Raw genomic sequence first — 25,931 nt, 5'->3', positions numbered from 1 at the left:
TGAGTCTCTATCTATCTACAAAGACCTAGCCATGTGTGGTCGAATCTACTCTCAAAGTGCTGTTGAAACCGAACGTATCCCGATATATCTTAGAAAACCTAGACATCTTCTTCCCAGGTACCTCCACAGTGAACCGCCGTTCTCTATTGTTAATAACCCGAGTCCACGTCTCCGAAGACCTGCAAATCAATATCCCAACCACCTACATCGCCTACCTCGATCTTTCATCGCTCGTCAACCTAATGAAGTTCCTGATAACCTTCAAATCATCAACATCCCGCATCACCCGAACACAAACATCGTAATTCCTGACAACAGTCAAACTGTCGACAACAGACGACTACAAGTTCTCGATTACTTTCAAATCGTCAACGCCAGCGTCACCGTAGCATCACCAATCACCATCCGATAGTCATTCACAAGTACCCGATCACCCCCGGATCCTCGGCTAATCACACTTCACAGCAACCACCAGAGTATCCATTGTGAATTCCCGATCATGAATTGAACAACACTACTTTGAATTTCCAAACATCTCCGGAGTCCATTCGTCATCATATATTCCATCCATTCCATATCTTATCGTATTTCAACCCGAGTAGATTGAAATTTAGTACTAATAATTAAATGGGAGAAATCTAATCTTACCCTGGCAACAGCTGAGCTTACCTCAGCCGACGAGAAACCACTTTACATAGTTTTACTTGTCTCTTTTTCACTTGCTTACGACAAATGCAGAAGAGAAAAAAATGCAACAAAACGAATAAAATCTCTTAACATTCGGACATACGCTGGACAAAACTTCAGACTTTGAGCGGGAGTGTCGGACATACGACATTTGGTTCGCTGGGTAGGTAGATGGTAATTTAGTGTGTATTGAATGCATGCATGTACGTGGTTGTACGCACTCACATATAACATGTTGAAAAGCAGTAAGTTCGGCCGGGCCGAACTTTGAATTCCCTCCACCATTTGGAACGAATTTGGAAATTTTCAAAAAATAAAAACCCGTAAAATTTTTGTTAAAATCTTAAAAATACCGAACATAGCCGTTATATTGGGGTCTAACGACGTGGACCTACATAGGCATTGTTTGTTATAAACCAATACCATATTATAAACGGGTATAATGTAGCATCTTCAAAATGCCGAATATCGGGAGGTACCGTTATATGGGGCCTATATGAAAACGTGGACCTACATGACTCATTTACGAACTTAACCTACATACTGGCAAAATAACCATGTATGCAAAATTGTAGCCTTCAATCTCAATTCGTTCGAAAGATAGCGTGATTACAACAGACAGACAGGCGGACATTGCTAAATCGACTTAGAATTTTACGCTGATCAAGAATATATATACGTTGTTGGGCCTGATATGAGTATTACGAGGAGTTACAAACGAAATGACAAAGTTAATATGTACCCTCCATAGAATGGTGGAGGGTATAAAAATATCTGAAACTTGAACAACGCATGAATGATCAATAAACAAACAAAGTCTTATCTGTATTTCATTTCGATATTTGATTCGCTGGTACCATTCAAATGGGACTTACTAAAATTCTCCACGTCAATGTGTAATATAGCAGGTTTGCGTTGTTTTTGTTAATTAGACTACTTTATTAAATAGCTGGCCAACAGTCATATCTTCGCTCGTTCGATTGTTGTTGTTATTTAATATTAATGCTTAACTCTTTTTGTCATTTGTTTCTTGAACCTTGCGGCGAAGTAGTAGATTTGTTGAAACATAGAATACAGCGTTGCTCACTCAAACCCCCATCCAATGGAAAGGTCATCCGAATTGAATTTCTTACAAACCGAATTAAATGCAGGTAACTTCGAATATTGTAGTCTTTAAATTTGCTTCTTCAAGAAATCTGCTCTCTTTTCAGCCAATGCCCAAAATGAACGTCTGATTGAGGAAAATGCACAATTGCGACGGGAACTGCAGCGTTTAGCTGACGAGGAGCGATCAAAATCGACCCTCAATGCGGAGCTGAAAATGAAGACGCTCCAACTGGAAAGCGAACGAGCCCTTTTGGTCGATGAAAATGCTCAGCTGCGACAAGATCTCCAGCGTTTGACCAATGACGATAAATCGAAATCTATCGTGAATGTGGAGACGAGACTGAAGGCATTCCAAATGGAAAATGAACGTGACAATCTGTTCGAACAACTTGAGAAAATAAAACGCAAATACAACCAGCTGCATGCGGCATTTGTGGCCAAAGTCCAACGTTGCAAGGCACTCGAAGATGTCTTCAATCGGCAGAAAACACTAAACGGATTAGTCATTAAGTCGGCAATAGTCCAAAAGGACAAGGGTATTTCATTAGGCTATCTACGGGTGTGCGAGATTCCAATAACCTTCGATATTTTCTAGAACAAAATATAAAATCGGCAAAGAGAGCTTCACCGAAGGAGAATAATGCGACAGTTGCCAATTTGCAGGAGCATGTTGCAAAGCTGCAAAACGAACTGGATGAGGCCCGCGATATAATCGACGAACTAGAATTTGAGTTAGAAAGTGTGAGTATTAAATTGTAGACCCTACCAAGTATATATATACTCTTAATCAGCGTAAAATTCTAAGGCGATTTAGCCCTGGCCGTCTGTTGTAATCACGCTAAAGTCGAAAAGAATTAAGAAATACAACACATAAAAACAGATTAGTCTTTTGCCAGTAGGCAGGTCCAATTCGAAGATGGGTCTACGATATCGTATAGCCCCCGATATTCGGTATTTAAATAATTATAGCCACATTTTTGTCTAGAATTCGATATGTGAAACAATTGTGTAAATAGGCCTACGAATTTAAAACTACCCCCCAGATATTTGTCAATTTTGGTCCATTTTTCTGTGGAATTTTCTTCCCTTAAGTTCACGTATTACCTCATGTCTAAGTTCGCGTATTACCTCATCTCTATGCATTCGGCCAGACATTTTCATGGACCTGTTTCTAATATTAAACGGTAGTCTTAATAAACAATATTCATCATGCAATAATGGATCTAATTGGATTATATATTTTTATAATTTGACATTTTTCCTAAGAAAAAAATATTTTTCCCCTAATGGTGGAGGGTATCAAAAGTTCGTCCAGCCGAGAACTTAATTCCTTTTTTACTTGTCATTAATTGTATTTTTCGTTTGGGACAGAGCACGAAAAAACCAAAAGTGGACATTAATCTCGTCTACTGTTCTTTAATATAAAAAATAGGGAAAGGTCAAAAGTTGGGTGGGCCGACTATATGATACCCTAAATCACTATGCATATTTAGTAGAGCTAATAGATAATACCAACTATGAACCTCATTTGAATGCGTATCATGGCTTTAGAGCAGTTATAATTTGAATTTAGAGGGAATTAATATAGGGTAAGTGTACCAGCGATATAAATCATCGCGTTTGATATCGCTTTCTCATCCCGGAAGGAGCATCCTTCGTGAAGAGATGAACCACGCCCGCGATAGTTTTCTAATAATCGTGGAAGTCACTTCCTCGTTAGTTATTGGAAGAGAAAAAAAAACAATTTTCTTTTTACTTCAGACTTAAGCATTTATTTTTTATTGTTATTGTTACTTTTTCCAATGTTCATTTGGATAGAACTCTTACTTATTAGGTGAAATACTCAAACATTTTTTTTCGTTTTAAAAATGTTATGTCTGGATTGGGAATCGAACAGACGTGTTCAGAGAGCAAAGCCGGCATGCTTACCACTGTACCACAGTGTATTAGAATAAAGTCTTATTTATATTCAATTCGTAAATGATGGCAAGCTATCACTGTTTTATCCGATGGCAGTCACTAGATAGTGTCTGCACACGAGACACCTTCTTTTAATTTTCTTGCGCCACTAAGTAGTAACTACGTGACGATAGAAAGTAGACAACAGTAGTTTTGTTATTGTAAATGTGCATACTATCGCATTTATTAGGATTAGAAGCGTCGCAGAAGTGGCATCTTAAAAAGGGAGTAACTGACTCACTTCCAAATGCTTGCTGGGTATAAAACGTAGCGCTAGCTAAACCCGTACATTCCCACAGTGAACTGCAAATCCCTAACGAATTCCGATCCATCTACAAAGATCTAGACATCGGTTGCCGAACCTACCCGCAACGAGCTGCCGATCCCAAATGAGTCTCTATCTATCTACAAAGACCTAGCCATGTGTGGTCGAATCTACTCTCAAAGTGCTGTTGAAACCGAACGTATCCCGATATATCTTAGAAAACCTAGACATCTTCTTCCCAGGTACCTCCACAGTGAACCGCCGTTCTCTATTGTTAATAACCCGAGTCCACGTCTCCGAAGACCTGCAAATCAATATCCCAACCACCTACATCGCCTACCTCGATCTTTCGTCGCTCGTCAACCTAATGAAGTTCCTGATAACCTTCAAATCATCAACATCCCGCATCACCCGAACACAAACATCGTAATTCCTGACAACAGTCAAACTGTCGACAACAGACGACTACAAGTTCTCGATTACTTTCAAATCGTCAACGCCAGCGTCACCGTAGCATCACCAATCACCATCCGATAGTCATTCACAAGTACCCGATCACCCCCGGATCCTCGGCTAATCACACTTCACAGCAACCACCAGAGTATCCATTGTGAATTCCCGATCATGAATTGAACAACACTACTTTGAATTTCCAAACATCTCCGGAGTCCATTCGTCATCATATATTCCATCCATTCCATATCTTATCGTATTTCAACCCGAGTAGATTGAAATTTAGTACTAATAATTAAATGGGAGAAATCTAATCTTACCCTGGCAACAGCTGAGCTTACCTCAGCCGACGAGAAACCACTTTACATAGTTTTACTTGTCTCTTTTTCACTTGCTTACGACAAATGCAGAAGAGAAAAAAATGCAACAAAACGAATAAAATCTCTTAACATTCGGACATACGCTGGACAAAACTTCAGACTTTGAGCGGGAGTGTCGGACATACGACATTTGGTTCGCTGGGTAGGTAGATGGTAATTTAGTGTGTATTGAATGCATGCATGTACGTGGTTGTACGCACTCACATATAACATGTTGAAAAGCAGTAAGTTCGGCCGGGCCGAACTTTGAATTCCCTCCACCATTTGGAACGAATTTGGAAATTTTCAAAAAATAAAACCCGTAAAATTTTTGTTAAAATCTTAAAAATACCGAACATAGCCGTTATATTGGGGTCTAACGACGTGGACCTACATAGGCATTGTTTGTTATAAACCAATACCATATTATAAACGGGTATAATGTAGCATCTTCAAAATGCCGAATATCGGGAGGTACCGTTATATGGGGCCTATATGAAAACGTGGACCTACATGACTCATTTACGAACTTAACCTACATACTGGCAAAATAAACATGTATGCAAAATTGTAGCCTTCAATCTCAATTCGTTCGAAAGATAGCGTGATTACAACAGACAGACAGGCGGACATTGCTAAATCGACTTAGAATTTTACGCTGATCAAGAATATATATACGTTGTTGGGCCTGATATGAGTATTACGAGGAGTTACAAACGAAATGACAAAGTTAATATGTACCCTCCATAGAATGGTGGAGGGTATAAAAATATCTGAAACTTGAACAACGCATGAATGATCAATAAACAAACAAAGTCTTATCTGTATTTCATTTCGATATTTGATTCGCTGGTACCATTCAAATGGGACTTACTAAAATTCTCCACGTCAATGTGTAATATAGCAGGTTTGCGTTGTTTTTGTTAATTAGACTACTTTATTAAATAGCTGGCCAACAGTCATATCTTCGCTCGTTCGATTGTTGTTGTTATTTAATATTAATGCTTAACTCTTTTTGTCATTTGTTTCTTGAACCTTGCGGCGAAGTAGTAGATTTGTTGAAACATAGAATACAGCGTTGCTCACTCAAACCCCCATCCAATGGAAAGGTCATCCGAATTGAATTTCTTACAAACCGAATTAAATGCAGGTAACTTCGAATATTGTAGTCTTTAAATTTGCTTCTTCAAGAAATCTGCTCTCTTTTCAGCCAATGCCCAAAATGAACGTCTGATTGAGGAAAATGCACAATTGCGACGGGAACTGCAGCGTTTAGCTGACGAGGAGCGATCAAAATCGACCCTCAATGCGGAGCTGAAAATGAAGACGCTCCAACTGGAAAGCGAACGAGCCCTTTTGGTCGATGAAAATGCTCAGCTGCGACAAGATCTCCAGCGTTTGACCAATGACGATAAATCGAAATCTATCGTGAATGTGGAGACGAGACTGAAGGCATTCCAAATGGAAAATGAACGTGACAATCTGTTCGAACAACTTGAGAAAATAAAACGCAAATACAACCAGCTGCATGCGGCATTTGTGGCCAAAGTCCAACGTTGCAAGGCACTCGAAGATGTCTTCAATCGGCAGAAAACACTAAACGGATTAGTCATTAAGTCGGCAATAGTCCAAAAGGACAAGGGTATTTCATTAGGCTATCTACGGGTGTGCGAGATTCCAATAACCTTCGATATTTTCTAGAACAAAATATAAAATCGGCAAAGAGAGCTTCACCGAAGGAGAATAATGCGACAGTTGCCAATTTGCAGGAGCATGTTGCAAAGCTGCAAAACGAACTGGATGAGGCCCGCGATATAATCGACGAACTAGAATTTGAGTTAGAAAGTGTGAGTATTAAATTGTAGACCCTACCAAGTATATATATACTCTTAATCAGCGTAAAATTCTAAGGCGATTTAGCCCTGGCCGTCTGTTGTAATCACGCTAAAGTCGAAAAGAATTAAGAAATACAACACATAAAAACAGATTAGTCTTTTGCCAGTAGGCAGGTCCAATTCGAAGATGGGTCTACGATATCGTATAGCCCCCGATATTCGGTATTTAAATAATTATAGCCACATTTTTGTCTAGAATTCGATATGTGAAACAATTGTGTAAATAGGCCTACGAATTTAAAACTACCCCCCAGATATTTGTCAATTTTGGTCCATTTTTCTGTGGAATTTTCTTCCCTTAAGTTCACGTATTACCTCATGTCTAAGTTCGCGTATTACCTCATCTCTATGCATTCGGCCAGACATTTTCATGGACCTGTTTCTAATATTAAACGGTAGTCTTAATAAACAATATTCATCATGCAATAATGGATCTAATTGGATTATATATTTTTATAATTTGACATTTTTCCTAAGAAAAAAATATTTTTCCCCTAATGGTGGAGGGTATCAAAAGTTCGTCCAGCCGAGAACTTAATTCCTTTTTTACTTGTCATTAATTGTATTTTTCGTTTGGGACAGAGCACGAAAAAACCAAAAGTGGACATTAATCTCGTCTACTGTTCTTTAATATAAAAAATAGGGAAAGGTCAAAAGTTGGGTGGGCCGACTATATGATACCCTAAATCACTATGCATATTTAGTAGAGCTAATAGATAATACCAACTATGAACCTCATTTGAATGCGTATCATGGCTTTAGAGCAGTTATAATTTGAATTTAGAGGGAATTAATATAGGGTAAGTGTACCAGTAGTCGGCATTTTTAGAATTTTCAATGTTTCAATCTTTCAACATTCTGAGTGAAATCTTTCAATTGCAGAAAAATAAAGTTGTTCAGATTCCAAATTTTGTTTAGTTTTCGAAATAATAAACAACAATTGAATTTGTTTTTATTAAATTGGCAAAATTTGCAATTTTACTAAAATCGTAGTTTTTTGCCAGTAGTCGGCATCATTTTCTAATGCTCGGCATGTCTATTTGCCAGTAGTCGGCATATAGTATTTCAGTAAAAAAATGTATTATTTTGTATTTTTTTATTTCTAATAGTATAAAACAATGCTATATTACTAATTCACAGTTCAATTAATTAATTTCGTTTTTAAATAGTGTTTTATTTAATTATCATTCGAAACCAAATATAGGTGGAAAATCAAGAATAGTATGGATTTTCAGTTAAAATAAAAATGAGATTAAATAAAAAAGAAAAAAGTACCTTTCTTATATTTGAAATTTGTGAATTGATCTCTTTCCTTTCTTCAAAAATGCCACCGCTATCTAAAACGTCAAATAGCTGATTTATAAAACCTACTTAACTCAGAAAAGTTGGTCAGAAAGCACAAATAAAAACAACAGCCGACACAAAAATATTTTTTTATTTGTGTAGTTTTTGGATAATTTTTTAATAGTTTTCTCAAGTTTTGGTAAAATGGGTCAAAAATTATATTTTTCTAGTAATCGGCACCCCCTGCCGACTACTGGCAAATCTCTTTTTTTCTGTTCCTAATGTCGGCATTAAATAATAATAATTTGTAATTTTTTTAAGTTATAAAATGATCTTCAGACTGTTATTTACTTTAATAAAATATTTCTGATTCCAAAAGTATTAAATTTAATTTACTTAAATCGATTTTTAAGTTGACACCACCACTAATTTTTTCTTTACAAACAAGCACTATCGCACGCGTTGGAAGACACTCACTGACGAAAACCGTTATTCTCTCGTAATAAATGATCGGAGCTCATTGTTTTTTTTTTACAGAAAGAGTGCAGAGAACACTGTTGGCGTTTTTTTGCAATTATTTCATTATTTGGTCAATTCTATTCTTAGTTATTTAAGTTTTAATTTCAAAACTGCCGACTACTGGGACATGCCGACCTTAGGCGCACTTACCCTATGGGAGTTATATCTAATTCTGAATTGATTTTCACCAAGTTTGACAAAGGCATATTTATCCCTCATACCAAATAACATTGCTATAGGATTTCGAGAAGGATCTTGTTAAAAAAATATGTATATATCGCAGCCGAAGCTATATCTAAAATCGCACCGATTATCATCAATATCATCGCAATTGACGTACGGACATCCATAATTCGTCTCAGAAAGTTATGCCAACGGTAACTATGGGTCTATCCCGTTTCCTTCTCCATGTTACAAACAAATGCACTCGGAAATAATACCACGACCACAGTGTGGTGTGTGTAGGGTATACACATTTTTGTTCAAATGATATTATTTTCAATAATTACGGTGAAGAAGATTTGAATGTTTACATCGAAAAATAACCAAAATAGAGGGGGAAATTTCTTATTCCAAACTTTCGGATTAAGATTTCAACTATCTACCATAGGTCTTAGAAGACGTCAAAAGTTTAAATCTTACATAAACGTCAAGAATTCATATGTGTTAAAAATACATTTTAGAGGTAAAACCGTACATTGTGGGAGTTTGTACAAAAATCTCCAATAAAGCATCATTTTGCAAGGATTGGCGTCATCCTTATTTAATCAAATTCTCTGTTTCCACTTTATATCAAAAAATATTTACATCAATTTAAAATCAGTTTAAAATTAAATTCCAGGCGATAGGTGCCAAAAAAAGAAATATTTTACACAAAATTGCACTATAAATCTCAGAATAAACCATATATTTAGGAACATACCTTTTACGAAAAATACACTCAAAAATGTATGTACTACAATTGAAAATTATGACCTTGCTTTTTACTGTTAATTTAACATGTATCCAATCCAAGTCAACATTTTTCTTTAGACTTTAAACGTATTACTCTAGATCGAATTTCAATATGTGTTTCGGGACAAAAGAATTTTTTATATTCAATATGTACCGTGGAAAAATATAATCAATCTTTGTTAATAAAAAAACCTTGTTTATTTCTGAAAATGTTTGCCCTTTTATCCAATTCGGTGCAAAATTTCTTATAATTTCACTGTACGAGGGCGGTTCGGAATCTTCTTAGCCTATCAATGAAAGAGAATAGTCAGTTTTTCAAAATTATTATTATTTTTCAATATAATCTCCTAAAACTCCCAATGCTGGTTTACAACTGTAATTACATCTTTATTTGAGGTAAAACCCTTGCCAGCAAGGATTTTTTTTAGATTTGGGAACAAGTAAAAGTCACGGGGAACTAAATCAGAAGAATAAGGTGGGTGGTCAAGCATCTCGTAATTCGTTGATTTTAGCCTTTGTTAAAACACTCTTGCGAGCTGGTGCGTTGTCTTGATGGAGAATTATTATTTTTTTTTGTTTTGTAAGTCGAGATCCATGATCCATCCAGGTTCCATGTCTCATCAACATTTATGAAACGGCGCCTAAAATCCACTTTATTTCGCTTAAATCGATCCAAACAAGCTTGAGACATGTTCATTGTTATGCGTTTTTGATCGACTGTTATTAAATGCGGCACCCATCTTGCAGAAATCTTTTTCATCTGTAGTTCTTCATGCTAAATTAAATGGACTCAATCATATGAGATGCCCATGATACGAGTATTAGCAATTTCAGGCACTTTTATTCGTCGATCATTTAATACCATATCATGTACTTTGGCTGCAATCCTAGCTTTGTTGTTGTTTTTGGACGTCCACTACGTGGTTCATATTCAATTCTTGTACGACCACGTTTAAATTCAGCAAACCAATACAGGGTTGCCCATATTCGACGGACCTTTGCGCCCATTCCAATCGACAAGGCTTATCCGCAGGCAACATTCTTTGCGTCAATTGAATTTTGTACGGGAACAAATGCAAATCAATGCGAATAATCCGTTGTAAAGTGGACCGAGCCATGCCCAACTGCTGAGAACGGCGTTTTTGGGATGTTCTTGGGGACCTCTCAACACTGGCTCGTACGGCAGCGATATTCTCGGCCGATCACCTTGGTCGACTTTAATATGGTCTCTTCGGATTAGAAAGAGCCTTACCAGTCGAAAATTGTTCGTATAAACGCTTAATGGTGTTCTTAGAAGGCGCACTTCTCACATTTTTTAATGTTTTAAAGGCACGTTGAGTTTTCACAATTGACTTCTTCTGTTGAATGTAAATTTCAACTATTTCAGAGCGCTCGCGTGGCGTGTATTGGTTCATGGTAAAAATCTGCTTGGACTGACGCTTCAAACGCGGTATGTCATTAAGCGATGTGACATCTCTGTCAAAAGCTATGGCATTGCCAGATGGGTCCGTCGAATATGGGCAACCCTGTATTTATACCCTACACCACATAGTGGTAAGGGTATTATGTCTTTGTGGATTTGTTTGTAACATGGAGGATCTCCATAGAATCACTTTCTGAGTTGATTTATGCATGTCAGTCCGTCTGTCCGTCCGTCTGTCCATGCATTCTTGTGAACAAAATGCAGGTCGCATTTATTATCCGATTGAGATGAAATTTTCCAAACAACATTTGTTTGGCCCAAGGACGAACCCTATTGAAATTGGAGATAATCGGTAAAAATTTAGATATAGCTCCCATATATATCTTCGTCCGATTAACCCTTTATTGTGCACCAAACGTCTAATATTTTCCCAAATGGGATGTAATTTGGCACATGCGACTCAATTGAGTCTAGAAGCTAGCATGCCAAATTTGGTAAAGATCGGCTCAGATATAGCTATAGCTCCCATATATATTGTTCATCCGATTTGTTGTATTTGTTACCCACAGTCGTAATATTCAACGATATTCAGGGAAATATATCAAATAGATCGGTTCAGATTTGGATATAGCTCCCATATATATCAATATTTGATTTCAAATTAATTTTGCATCAAATGGGCAATACAAGTCCGAATTTAAAAGATACAAATGCTTCGGCATTTTAACTCCTTTGAACTTTAGATAATAATTATAATCATAGCGTGTATGATTTAATTCTCCCAAAAAAATCTTTTAATTGTTATGCGGAGCTCTACTAAATTTGCAAAGTGGTGTAGGGTTTCATAAAGTCGGCCCAGCCCGACTTTAGGACTTTCTTTACTGGTTTACTGTTGCATATGAAGGAGCACATACACCATATCATTATGAATTTCGCGCCCCGATAAAGCATCTTTATGTAAATATTTAATTACAGCACGCATTTCTAATTTTTCCATTGTAAACAAATTGCGGATGTGTCTTTTTTGAACACTTGTTTCTATATGAAGGAGTTGCCAGAGCGAAACAAAATTTAACATGTGTTCATAACAGAGATGGAAGTTTCCAACATACTTAACTTTTTTCTGTTTATACCGCCCTTTTGTGCTAGGCTAAGGAGTATTCGAACTGCCCTCGTACAATGGTAAGTTTGAGTTGTGGAAGATGTCAAGTTGACTTCATAGTACTCTTGTTTTAGATCAAAACCCCCAAAGAAATTCTGCATTCTTAGGGCACATGTTCATACGGCTCTTATATAGTTTTGACAATGTGCAAAGGAACCCCCATAATTTGATGACTTCTATTTCACAATATTTAAGATAGAGCTATGACGTTTGATAGAGATCTTAGGATTGCATCCAGATTCATTGGGTCATATCTGCTTACTTTTCGGAATAGTCTCCTAAGGATAACTCCGATTTCAAGTACTTTTTATGTATTGGTCATGTTTTCCATCTTGCCAAATTTTTCTACGGAATAGTTTCAAATGTGGTATTCAAAAATATCGGAACAGATAACAATCCTTGTAGTAGAAAATTGTCTATATCGGTGTCCTTTTGGCATGGGATGTTTACAACAGTTCTACCCACTTTATGGTTGTTTGAAAACTTTAACTGTATTCTCCAACCGATCTCGCTGGAATTTGCGGTTTAAAGTGGGATACGTTCTAGTTCATATTCAATTATTAAAAATAAATTTCTAATGGTGGAAGGTATTGTATATTCGGTCCGGCCGAACTTAATCGTAGTTCCTCTTCATGATCTGTATAGAAACATATTGTGTCCCTGTATTTCTGTAAACAAAGTGCAGGTCGTATTGATAGCCGGACCTAGATGAAATTAGAAAGATGCATTATCAACAGAATAAAAAGATGCATTATCATGTCTATGACCAGCTAAGCATAAGTTAAATCATTACATTGTCTAGAACTTAACTACTATTTTGGTAAGGCAATATGTTAGAAGGTATGTTACAACAAGAAATTGAGTAGGTATTGACTTGCAATATAGGTATTTTTGCATACGTGTTGAGTCTTTGAGAGTAAAAGAGTAGCATTATTGTCCTAACTGCCGTTAAGTTAATGGGTATTTACTCTGATGCCACGGTCGATTAATACGAGCGGAGAGCGACCATCGGCTGTTATGTTATGGCGACCCATCACCATGGCCGGCGCTTGAGTTCTGGTGGCCAACCGAAGGTGCACTTTTTCAGCTGACCTCTTTGGCAAGTAAACACGATCATTTTGTTTGTTGACAAACATCGGAGAAACCCAAATTCGGCAGTTCACCACTTTCGGCTAAGTGAAGCAACTCTTTAGCTCTTTTCAGTCTATTTTCTTTCTGTTGCGGTGTAAATTCTTGCACTTTTTGGAATTTTAATGGCTTTACCCCGAGCTCATTTTTCAATATTTGCCGAATGGAATATTGCGATATATTCAGTTCAGGAGCCATTTTTCGGCCACTACGGGCTTAGATCAAGTCGCTTCTTTACTTTTTGAACCATTTCTGCTGATGTTGCTGTTTTCTTCCGTCCACTTCCTTGACGTCGGGCTACGCTACCAGTATCATGATAACGAGCGATAGTACGAGACACAAAAGATTTATTCGCATTTAAATGCTAGAGTGCCCTAACGATAGCCACTTGTGGTTTTCCAGCCAAATATAAAGAAATCACAATATCACGCTTGAATTCCATCACGAATAACTATTTTTCTGGAAAATTCTCGCCAAAATGCATTTGTGCGCATGTAAATAATATAATGAGCTGTAACTGGAATAATATTAACAGCTGTCGGACGAGTTGCTTAGAAATGACAGCAGTATGAAGTTGGTTGCAGTTTTTTCATCTCACCCTGTATAAATAAAAGCTATTTAGTCAATTATAGAGCATGAAATGATTTCCGGTATCATCTTAAACTCAAATAAATAATTCAAATAAACTCTACGAAAAGTGAAGTTGTACAAAGAGGTTGCCAAAATGCCGTGTGTGATGTGAAATGTGAATTGTTTGAAAGGACCACATTCTACAAATGTTTTCTGGACATTCATCTATTTTATTTGACAATTTTTTGATAAATTTTAAATTTGTTGGTGTTGCCTTCTAATGACATTACATAAAAAATTAACAAAATGATGGTTATGGAAACACTGACGTATCAAAGCAGCAAAATCTGAAATTAAAAAAAAAACATGTTTTTATAAAAATACACAAATTAGAACAAAAACATTTGAATCGAGCTTTTATGCAAGCCACACACGATACAACCGTTGGTACAACCTGGAGGGTTGTCAAGTTGTATGCTTCGGCCACAATCGATACAACTTTGTATACAACCTCTTTGTACAACTTCACTTTACGAAGAGTTCATTTGAGTTAAGATGAGACGGGAAATAATTTCGTGCTCTATAATTTACTTAATAGCCTTTATTCATTATTAATTGCTGAAATTCCGTTTTATATATATTTTTATTTTTTATATTTTCATTGATTGGATTTCGTGTTGTTTTGATGTGCGAAACAATGGTGTTGCCTCTTCGAAAATAAACACAAAATGAAATTGTATGCGACATGCCCACTAACGGTTGGTACAACATGCCAAATATCAAAAAAATTTTGATTTTTTGTACAACCGAGACACAACTTCGTACAACCGGGCCACAAACGATACAATCTTGAATACAACCTCTCCAAGTTGTACAACTAGTTGCTTCGTCGCGACCTTAGAATGACAAGGCTCTAAGTGAACTGAGTACAGTTTTATTTCTGGTACAAAATAATTTAACTTTTATACAGACCATTACATTCTCGTTATTTATATGATGCTTGATTGAAAAAAATCGATTTTGATCAGATACTCCGAGTTTTAGCAGTTAAGGTTTAGCAGTTAGAACTTTGGCCTTCTGAAAAATCAATAAATATTCAATTGTCTGGTGCTATGGTATGTTAGAACCATCTCATTCTGAATAAAAAACATTTTCTAATGAAAAATTTATTTAGAAAAACATAAATCAAGCCTTCAAAGCAATAAAAAAAAATCAATTACAAAAAATTGCAAATGAATTAGAAAAAATTGCAAATTGCAAATGAACTTAACTTCTTTGTATAATAAAAAAGTTGTTTTTCTTCAATCTATTTATACTTATGTTATATTAAAAATCTTCTATTTTTTCTGCTGATAATACTGGTGTTGTTGTCACAACTTTTGACCTACTGGTTATAAAAACGGAAGCATTACTGTCTTATATGTCTTAAGAGTTGCGTTTAGCACGTTCCGAAATCCTTATATTTACGGTTACCAAGGCAGATTTTCGATGGGAAAGCTTGTACTGAATTTCAGGTAAACTTTGTGCAAATCTTATGTGGTTACTTTTGAAAATGGCACCTCCTTATAATTAAAAAAACTTTGAAGCTGTGCTATAGTCCCTGAAATCTGTGGCTAGCATTTGAATAATTTTGTAAGGTTCTTTTCTCTTTACCAGTTTTAATAAACGGATTAATCCAACAGGTGAATATATTTCTGCGCTGCGCATTGCTTTCTCGATACATGAAGTGTCACAGTGTCTATTTCCGGGATACATGCATGTCCCGCTACTGAGAACTTCATTAGAATTTGATCCATGTCTTTATGGTCTTGCATAAACTCCATCAAGCATTTAGACATGTGTGAATTTCGGTTCTGAGGCAGAATCACTCCACAGTCTAAGTTCTGTCAAAATGTTTTCCTCGACCGCACAGTCTAGTATTTTATTCAATGCGCTAGCAATATCATTTGCAGCTCTACCAGATAAGGATTCATTCCATATAGCACAATATACTTGATTAGTAAATGAGAGTTTAGCTGTTAGATTATAAATATTTAGCTTACGTCTATAGAAAACGAACTAATTCCTGTCTGGGACAGTTAATGGGAATTTGCAAATCAAAGCTTAGTATCGGAATAATAGGTGTGTCTGGTTACTTTTCCTGCAGGACTTGTCCAGCAACATTTTTCTGCGAGAGTAAGCCAGTTTTATTCACTTTTGCAAGGAAAATGCGAAAAGGTATTCCTGCAGAAGCTTGCAACTAATCAGCTGTTTTGTCAAAACAAACCAATTTGACCCCTATTCAAAGAATTAAAAGAAAGGAAGCACCACTAATTTTACAAGTTTTATAAATAAAAAGGAAATTAGGAATAAAATGAAAATATGAGCAATGAAAGAAAGATAGATTTGATGTGTTCTTCGGAATCTTTTAAACGTGTTGCTAATGGTGTTTGTCTAAAAATGTTGGAAATTGTCTTTTATTTTCCAATTACATATTGATTATTACGTTTTTCAAATTTTTTAAAGTTGTTCTCCAAAAACAATTAGTCTTGCTTGTTCCAGAAAATATTTTCAAATTGAAAGCACAAAAAGAAATAAACAAACAATAGAGAACATCTGATTGAATGTCGATGAATGATAAGAAGAAGAGTTGCAAGTGATTGCAAGAAGAAATTTTTCCAGCAAGAATTTGCTAACTCTCACTGAAAGAACTGTCAAAATTTCTCTCTCCGACCGCTCTTTTTGCAGAACTTTCGGGTTAATAGATGACTACCAGAACACATTGTAACATTTGATACAAATTTTAGGGTAACCAGACATGCCTATTGTCATTTTTGTCTTCTTCTCTTTATTTCCGCATTGAATCTTTTGGTCTGTTCCAGAACTGCAAGATTGTAAAAGTTTTTACTACGATAACCGATTTTCCCTTTATGATATCGAAGAAAATGGCAAAACTAGTAGATTCTTGCAGGTACTGGAACAGACCATCTATTGGCAATATGTATATCGTATTCACTCATTTGACTTTCATCTATAGCTAAATTGTGTTTTTTGCAGTTTGCAACCGCCTCACACAAGTCACATCGGTCACTTTTTGGAACGTGAAAGCCAATATAAAATTCTGTGTTAAAAACCCAACGGTATGTTGATTTTTGCGGGTTGTATGTCATTCTCTTTACACCAATCTGTATACAAACTATAAATTTTAGAAACACTTAGCAAACGGCTGCTCCTGCTTGCCTTTCCTCTGCCCTCTGGCTTAGCTGAATTAGCGTCCGTCTTCTGATTATGAAGCTTTCTAATTTTTGATTGTTAGAAAATATTTTATTGTAAAGTTTCTTCTTGATGGCCCTGCATTATCTTTATTTATTTTTCTGGCACAAATAACTCTCTCTCTCTGTTTGCTGAGGAAGAAATTGTTTTTTTTTTTCGTTTTGTGCAAGACTATAAAAAGTTAAGTCTTGTTTTAAATTTTAGTTTTATCGTGATTGTTGATTGAATAGAACCGTAAATTGTGCATATAGTTCGTTATAAAAAATTATAAGCAAATCATGAGTACTGGTGCCAACATCTACAATAAGATGTGGAAACAATGGTAAGTAACAGTTATAATGAAAGATTGTCCTGGCATTAGGACATGAAATTAAATCAGGCTCAACAGATAAAGATTCTGATAATCCCGATGCAATTTTTAATTCACTGCTGGCTTCCATGGAAAATGAATCGATTGAAAATGGGGCAGAAAATGGAAATATTACGGCAAAAAAAAAATCAAAATGAAAACCTAAGAAAAGCGTTTCCTGGCTACTCAAAATGTCCTCATAAATGTAACACAACGATTACAAGAAACGAAAGATGTGTTATATTTAAGTATACGAAAGATGTGTTATATTTAAGTATATAACACATCTTTCGTTTCTTGTAATCGTTGTGTTACATTAATGAGGACATTTTGAGCAACCAGGAAACGCTTTTCTTAGGTTTTCATTTTGATTTTGTTTTTCGCCGTATTATTTCCATTTTCTGCCCCGTTTTCAATCGATTCATTTTCCACGGAAGCCAGCAGTGAATTAAAAATTGCATCGGGATTATCAGAATCTTTATCTGTTGAGCCTGATTTAATTTCATGTCCTAATGTCAGGACAATCTTTCATTATAACTGTTACTTACCATTCTTTCCACATCTTATTTGTAGATGTTGGCACCAGTACTCATGATTTGCTTATAATTTTTTATAACGAACTATATGCACAATTTACGGTTCTATTCAATCAACAATCACGATAAAACTAAAATTTAAAACAAGTGGTTCTAACTGTTGTTATAAAAACATGCAGTCGGACAAGAAGAGAACCGAACAAATCCATTATTTGTAATGACAAGGTTCTATAAAACAAATTTGTCTTATTTTAATGAGACAAGGCTCTAAATATAAAACATAGAACCTTGTTCAGTCTATGATAACAGAAATTGGGTACGATAGAACTTTGTTATTTAAAAAAAAAATGCTTCAAATACACTTAACCAGTTCAGATTGAATTTTATTCGATACTCTAGACGATATTGAATGAAACACTCAATTTTGAAAAATGCAAGTTAGAACCTTGTCATTCTAAGGTCGCGTCGTGTGTGGCTTGCATAAGAATAAGTTTTTGGTTTGATCAACTAAAAAACTACATAAAATTTTAATTGTTCTTTTTTTTTTTTAAATTCCCACTACATATTTCAATTACCGACGGGTCCGAACTTTTTATACCCTCTGTAATGAGGAACAAAAACCTTTGATCTTTCCGAGTTGAAGCTTCTTCATTATGGGATCTATGCAATAGGTATCCTTCTGTCAAATGACAGGCGATTCGCGAAGAAAATATGACTAAAAAAGCCCAATAATACATCACTTAAATTTGACTTGCATTTAGACGAAGGATACATACATGTGTAGAAATTTCGAAAGATTGCGTGATTACAAAACCGAAAGCATTGTGTATAACAGCAACTCCATTGAAGTGGTATGTGTGTAGCTAAAAATGGTAGTGGCGGTGCCGACATATGGAGACTGGATCTATTTCAATTTGTATATATAAACTAGCAAGCGCCCGCTACTTCATCAGCGAAAAGTCCACCTTCAAATTTTAGATTCGTTCCAAGAGTTTGTGTTAGGCCTTTTTAATACTCCAAATACATATTTTTTTAACAAAATTTTCTAATCGTAGCTTCATACATCGTACTAAATTCCATCTCTATTCCCACACCCGGCATTTTGTACTCTCCAAAATTAGAAACATTTAGTACTTTTCGACAAAAAGTGCGCAATTCCAAAAGTACCCCCGTATCTCAACACCAGATACCAAAAGAGACCTCAATATCGAAATTCGAGATTCCATCTCTATTCATTCACTCAATACCAAATTTAATAACATTTAATATACATTCTCAAAATCACCTCTATATCTCAATCCCTCTCAACCATAGACACCAACAGCGGCAATTATTTCAAACTTCAGGATTTCAGCTCTTTAAGTTCCCCCCGTTGCCATATTTAGAAGTTCAAAAAACTATACTACGCATTTTCAAATCTACCTCTATATTTGTAGGTGGATCTTACGACAACAGCAACATCCATTTCAAATTTCAGGTTTTCAGCTCTTTAACGTTACCCAATCCCAAATATAGTACTATTTAGTACTTTTCGTAAAATTATAGTACACATATCTAAATCCACCTCTTTATTACGAACCTACTACCCCAACAGGTGCCCCAATACAAAATTTAATTTTCATGCGTGCACACTAAACCAAACTGTTCTAAATTTAGTACCATTTAGTAGAGTTCCCTCACTTAGTAGAAATTTCCACAACCCCTTATTTCCCAACATTAATTATCACACAAAGCTTCAAGGTTTTATCGTTATTCGTTCAAACAATACCAAAAGGTTTTAGAGCATTTTCTAAATTTCTAAAGTTCGAACTTTCAATAACACTTTGGAGCATCTACTCTGCACTCCATCAGTGACTCACATCCCAAATTTTAGAATTGCAGCTTCCAAGAATGGTTACAAAATAAGGTTCCTCGCTTCATTTCCAGCGCACATTGCCCACTAAAATCTCCGGATACCAATCCGTTGGACTATTGTGTCTGGAGTATTTTGGAAAGCAAGGTTGGCACTAAAAAATACCAAAGTGTACATCACCTCAGGCAAGCGCCTCGCCGGAAATGGGCCAAAATCCCTCAGAACAACATTCGGGCAGCGTGTGGCGGTTTCATTGGCTGTTTGAAGGTCATAATTCGTGCCAAAGATGACCAATACATAAAAAATTATGGCGTTTGACTTTGTTGCAGTTTTTTTTTTGTATCTTTATCTCACCCTGTAAATACAAATTGTTCCAAATTTAGTACATTGTAGTTCATATAAGTACAAATTTCAAAACTACTTACTTGTCCCAATTCTATACTAATCTTATTTCCAATGTTCAGGATATCAGCTCCATTGGTTCGCCCAAATCCAAATTTACTACATATAAGTAAAAATTTTCATAACTGCCCATGCCATACAGACCAAATAAATTTCAGGATTCCAACTCACAAAATTTAAGTTGTACCAAATTTCGTATTACTTCGTACACATAAGTATGAATTTCCCAAACTATCTACATACCTGTGTCCTACAATGCAATGGTAATCTTATTTCCAAGTTTCAGGATTCCAATTCTATTGGTTCTGTCAAAAATTTCAATTGTACCACATTTAGTACACATACGTACAAATTTCCAAACCTATTAACATCTTTTTTTACCTTTTCGTAAACTTATAGTGCGAATTTCCAAAATCCCTTTGGTACATTAACATACACTCCATCGGTGAACCTCATTCCAAATTTAAGAATTCTAGCTCTTCTGTTTTCTCAAATACAAAGTCTACTATATTTAGTACCTTTTAATACTTTTCGTACCGTTCTAGTAAGAATTTCGGCCCCAGCCTTATGTGAACTCTTCGGACCAAGAGTGACCCTCAACCACAATTTCAAGATTCTTGCCCCAGCCATTGCGTCTGGGCGTTCATCAGTCATAATTGAAATGATACAATTCTAATTTTATTTCGGTAGAACGAATTTATTGGTTGGCAAAAAAATGGCTAACTTCCAGGTTAAAAAGAAGGTTCCTAACAACATATTTTAATGTTCAAATTTTCTCGTCGATTTTACAGATATATATTTATTTCAAGCCTCCTCATAATCTGCACCTTCATTCTTTCAGATTGATATACTCGAAATGGAAAATCAACGTCTAAAGGACGAATTGGCTGCCTACAAGAAAGCCAAGCTTAAACTAAGGACGACAGCAAACCTTTATCCCGACGAACGAGACAATTCGGAGGAATTTGATGCTCCGCCAAGCTACAGTGAATTAGACGATACCGAACGATGTCCAGCCAGATCGTCAATAGCTTCATCGCCGGCCGAATCTATTGCGGGCGACATGGATCCCGAGACAATGGAGAGAGCGGCCCTTACGGATAGTGTACGCCACTTTTAATCCAGAATCTTTCAATAATTTAATCAACATTTTTCCTTTCAGCTTATACAAATGGCCCAAGCCGAAAGCAATTGTCTACGTCGCGAGCTGTTGCGATCACGTTTACGGAGGACGGTTCAGGCACCCAGACCCACCAGCAGCGATGCCTAGTCGACACTGGACAAATCTGGTTGGTGTTTTCACTTTCAAGATGTCATACCAACACCATTGCGGACCATCACCGTCATCATCTCCAACTTGAACTCAATCAAGTTCGATAGTATCGCACCATTATTGCTTTACATATTTATAGCCGCAGTGCCAATCGATAGTAAGTCGTTTATAATGTTGCAATTAAGCCAAAGAAACCGCAATCGCTCATTTTAATAAAAAAGTGGAATTGGAGCTCTGTTTTGATGTTTGTATTAGTGGTGGTTGTATTATTTCATATCTATTGCCGTGTGTCAGCATTAAAATGCTCCACATTAAGCGAAGCTTAAATCAGCACTACTTCGTACAGAGTGGCCTAATTTATGTTAAATGAAGCCTGTTTGTTCAGTAGCTGAAACGAGGCCAAACATTTAGACCTACCCGTCAAAAGTAAAAAAAAAAGTAAAATACTGAATAGCAACACACAGGCCCACATATTCAATTAGGTGGTGTGTGCTGCAATCCAGTCAATTCTGCCTATCAGACTAAACTTATTTTTGGAATAGGTCGAAATTCAAGTCGTCGTTGACGTTGTGCTGAATATGCAAAATATTAATAAATAATTGCCTGTGTCAAGTAGTAAAATTGTAAACAATAAAAAAAAACAAATGGAGATCAATACCCCGACAATACAGCTTTAGGTTTGCTGTCGCGGTGGGGTATTGATGGCAGTAAGTTTTGTATTGTCATTCCAATTCAATGTGTCAATAGTCTGCGGAATTCCTAGGGGTTGGGCTTATGTGTTACTTCGGTATCCACTAAATATCTGGTTTTCGATTTAATGTTTCGAACAAACAGTCGACATACTTCTTGGGTACACTCTCCATCACCAAAGACTGCGCACCATTTAGCTTTCTGAAGTTGGAGACATAAAATTGCATGGGGCAATATATTTTCTGGCTTTTCGCCAAATTTGAAATGATACCAATAATTTTTCAAGGCTGTCTTCACTTACGGACAATATTGGTTTCATTTGCCTAGGGCGTCTTTGCGTCCACAGCTGCTTCTAAATGTCGTTATAAACCTTACCAATTTTAAAGGCCTTTTGTCGCCGAGCTCGTCCTTGTTCGTCAATATTTTTTTCAGACGCTTATGTCTGATGCCTCCTTCAAAATATTGCTTTCAATTGACGCGACAATTGTGCGGCATTTTGTTGAATCCTGTGTAACGCCAGCCATAATGAATTGTGATTCGATTTGCTTTCACAGCGCAGAACTTCAATTGGTGATGTTGCATTCGTAGCGCCCGTTGCCATGAATAGTTCTTGTGTCGAATGTAACCAATTTGAACAGCTATCGGTATTCTTTGTCTGGAGTCAGCAGTTGTTTGAGTTCATGGGTTAAATAAAATCCCAACAATTAAGTTTTTAAAAAAGTTTGTGGTTTATTTTTCTGAAGAAAATTTAGAAATGAATGAATTATTTTTATTGTAAGCATGGTAGAATTACAAGGTAACCCTTTCACGCCAGCTGGTATCAATTTGATATGTCAAAAAAATTGTTGTAATTTGAATTCGCCACACCTATGCCCATAAAAAAATGTTTGAACGATTTGCACTATGAGACCACGATAAACACTGCATGAGTCTGCTGAAAATGCGACTGTGAAACATTAGAAATATTCTTTAAGTAGTTACACCAATGTGAACATGATTGACATTATTCTAAGGCGCAAAAAACGAACTCTCAGATGTGCTTAAAACCCTTAACATTATGCTTCTTGAATCTCTTATATAATAAACTGGAATGCAATGGGAATACAATTTTATTTGGGCTCTAGTTGTGTGTAAATGCCAATACAGTTGGAAACAATCACAATTGGAAATTTTTAAACCGAATATTTGCTCAATATAGATGCCCTAATGGAATTGTTAACCGTTTCAATATTTATTAAATCTAACAAGCTTCTATGTTAACATCACATTTTAAGAAATATCCTGTTTCCAGAGATACAAACATCCTCGAATCCTCAAAAGAATTTACTTTAATGTTTAGGTAATAGACTCAGAACCGTCAGTGATATACTTTCGCTTTGGGGAGCTCGCCGAAATTGTGACTGCACCAAAAATACCTTATTCGGAAAGTAGCTAGCCCAAATTGGATCTGAATTTGCACGAGAGACCATAATTTTGTCACAGTCTAAATCAAAGTTCACAACATTAATACGATTGATAACTAGTCTACAACAGAGGCATAGACAATTATTTTACAATGATCTCAAAATATCAAAAACGTTAATACCTGGGGAAGTTTTAATCCAATTTAAATCCCTCATTTATATCCGATTTAGAGATTGATTTTGGATAAACATTATGCGCACTGCGAGTCCATCGAGTTCACGAAATCTTCTGTAGCAATTAGGGAGCCAGGGAAAAATTAAAATTCACAACAACGCACACGTTCTATGCAAATTTAAAATGTTTAAAATTTTAATAAAAAACTCAATTTACCATGTTTCAAAAATCCAATGTTCTGATTGGTGCAAACCAATTTGCCCCAAATTCTATACTTCAAATAAATACTTTGTTGTGAGTTTCGCCTATGTTGCTACCTGGAATTTCTACCATGATTGTAAGTAAATGGACAAATGGTAAATCAGGGCTAACTTGATGAGATCAAAGCCAACTTGATGAAATAAAAATTAAATGTTTAAAGTAAATAATAAAACATAGGCTTTGGTTGTGAAAACAGGACAAAACTTTAAGATTATTCTGTTAGTTGTTTTGTATCGTATTTAGTTGTTCACATATTTCAAACCTTTTCGACGGTCATCATCGGGTAATCCACTCTACCCTACACTACTTTGCTAATTTAGTAGAGCTCCGCGTAACAATTAAACGTTTTAATGGGAGAATTCAATCATACACGCCATGATTATAATTATAATTTAAAGTTCAAAGGACTAAATATGCCGAAGCATTGTATCTTTTAAATTCGGACTTGTATTGCCCATTTGGTGCACAATTAATTTGAAATCGGATAAAAAATATGTATGGGAGCTATATCCAAATCGGAACCGATCTCGATAAAATTTGGCAAAGATATTTCTGAGCTGTATTTGACATATTTCCCTGAATATCGGTGTTACGAAGTGCATATTACAGCTGTGGATAACAAATCTAACAAATCGGATGAACAGTATATATGGGAGCTATAGCTATATCTGAACCGATTTCGATCAAATTTGGCATACTTATTTTCAGGTCCAATCTGATCGTACGTGCAAAATTTCATACTATTTGGGCTGATATTACACATTTGGTGCACAATAAAAGGCAAATCGGACGAAGATATATATGGGAGCTATATCTAAATTTTTACCGATTATCTCCAATTTCAATAGGGCTCGTCCTTGGGCAAAAAATAAATGATTTGTGCAAATTTCATCTGGATAGGGAAATAAATGCGAACTGTACTTTGTTTACAAAAATACATGGACAGACGGACGGACGACCAGACGGATGGACGGACATGCATAAATCGACTCAGAATGTGATTCTATGCAGATCATCAAAAGGAATTATGGGTCTCTGTTACAAACAAATGAACAAAGACATAATACCCTGACCACCTTGTGGTGTAGGGTATAAACATTAAGTTCGGCCGGGCCGAATTTTTAATATCCTCCACCTTAAGGTAAAGGAAACATTTTTATTTTTAAACTACAAATACCAGTAAGATCTTTTGCATAATGCATTTAAACTTATCAAAAACCATAAAGTGAGTAAAGCCGTTATATGGGGCCATACTAAAACGTGAACCTCTGCAGACAATTTTATACTTCAGGGATTGTCATCTATCAAATTTTCTAGAATACCAAATTTGAAACAATTCTATGGGTAAATGTGACTAGAATTATCAAAATTCTGAATATCGGTGGGAATCGGTTTATGTTCGCTATAGAAAAACATGAACCTAAATATTCAATGTTTTGCCACCGGAGCTAGAACCCGTTATGACCCACAAATGCCAAACGTGGACCTATACATACAATGTTTCCCCACCGGAGCTAGAACCCATCATGGTCAACAAATTCCAATTTTTAGACAAATTAGTGGGAAGTGTGGCAAAAATCATCAAAATACCGAATATCGGGAGGTACAATTATATGGGACAATACAACAACGTGGACCTATACATACAATGTTTCGCGGAGCTTGAACCCATTATGACCCACAAATACCGATTTTTAGAAAAATCCGTAAAAAATGTGACAAAAATCATCAAAATACCGAATATCGGCATTTACCCTTGTATGGGGGCTATACCAAAACGTGGACCTATACATACAATGTTTCGCCACATAAGCTAGAACCCGTCTTAACCTACAAATAACGATTTTTAGATGAATCCGTGAGAAAATGTGGCAAAAATCATCAAAATACCGAATATCGGGAGGTACCGTTATATAGGGGTTATACCAAAACCTGGACCTATAAATACAATGTTTCGCCACATGAGTAGGAAC

The 25,931-nt window shown here is 36.0% G+C and overlaps 2 protein-coding genes and 1 long non-coding RNA gene across 4 annotated transcripts; 2 read left to right on the top strand and 1 right to left on the bottom strand.

The window, feature by feature from the left end:
• The first annotated feature begins 1,705 nt into the window (after positions 1-1,705).
• On the top strand, positions 1,706-2,815 carry LOC131801942 (uncharacterized). Its single transcript, XM_059121076.1, has 3 exons — positions 1,706-1,838; positions 1,899-2,330; positions 2,390-2,815. Exons 1-3 carry the CDS (start codon positions 1,790-1,792, stop codon positions 2,551-2,553), a joined length of 645 nt encoding a protein of 214 aa, XP_058977059.1. The 5' UTR covers positions 1,706-1,789; the 3' UTR covers positions 2,554-2,815.
• A 3,032-nt stretch (positions 2,816-5,847) lies between these two features.
• Positions 5,848-21,660, top strand: LOC101899075 (flagellar attachment zone protein 1). Its single transcript, XM_059121064.1, has 5 exons — positions 5,848-5,980; positions 6,041-6,472; positions 6,532-6,677; positions 20,998-21,261; positions 21,319-21,660. Exons 1-5 carry the CDS (start codon positions 5,932-5,934, stop codon positions 21,424-21,426), a joined length of 999 nt encoding a protein of 332 aa, XP_058977047.1. The 5' UTR covers positions 5,848-5,931; the 3' UTR covers positions 21,427-21,660.
• LOC109613383 (uncharacterized) lies at positions 13,766-24,018 on the bottom strand. 2 transcript variants are annotated; one of them, XR_002194946.2, is made up of 4 exons: positions 23,914-24,018; positions 23,705-23,865; positions 22,495-23,643; positions 13,766-14,112 (listed from the first exon to the last, which is right to left on the bottom strand). It is a non-coding gene; the product is annotated as an uncharacterized LOC109613383 (long non-coding RNA). The 2 variants fall into 2 exon arrangements; XR_002194945.2 differs by having other exon boundaries at positions 13,767-14,112; positions 23,705-23,811.
• Positions 24,019-25,931: the final 1,913 nt, after the last annotated feature.

This window comes from Musca domestica, unplaced genomic scaffold (assembly GCF_030504385.1).
Source record: "Musca domestica strain aabys unplaced genomic scaffold, Musca_domestica.polishedcontigs.V.1.1 186, whole genome shotgun sequence".
Lineage (NCBI taxonomy): Eukaryota > Metazoa > Arthropoda > Insecta > Diptera > Muscidae > Musca > Musca domestica.
This window is presented reverse-complemented; position numbering and strand designations above follow the sequence as displayed.

Excerpts from the sequence above, each read along its gene's own strand:
- LOC131801942 (XM_059121076.1), top strand. The coding sequence starts at position 1,790 with ATGGAAAGGTCATCCGAATTGAATTTCTTACAAACCGAATTAAATGCA. Across the intron at positions 1,839-1,898 it reads ACAAACCGAATTAAATGCAG|CCAATGCCCAAAATGAACGT; the intron begins GTAACTTCGAAT and ends CTCTCTTTTCAG. Across the intron at positions 2,331-2,389 it reads AATAGTCCAAAAGGACAAGG|AACAAAATATAAAATCGGCA; the intron begins GTATTTCATTAG and ends GATATTTTCTAG.
- LOC101899075 (XM_059121064.1), top strand. The coding sequence starts at position 5,932 with ATGGAAAGGTCATCCGAATTGAATTTCTTACAAACCGAATTAAATGCA. Across the intron at positions 5,981-6,040 it reads ACAAACCGAATTAAATGCAG|CCAATGCCCAAAATGAACGT; the intron begins GTAACTTCGAAT and ends CTCTCTTTTCAG. Across the intron at positions 21,262-21,318 it reads GAGCGGCCCTTACGGATAGT|CTTATACAAATGGCCCAAGC; the intron begins GTACGCCACTTT and ends TTTTCCTTTCAG.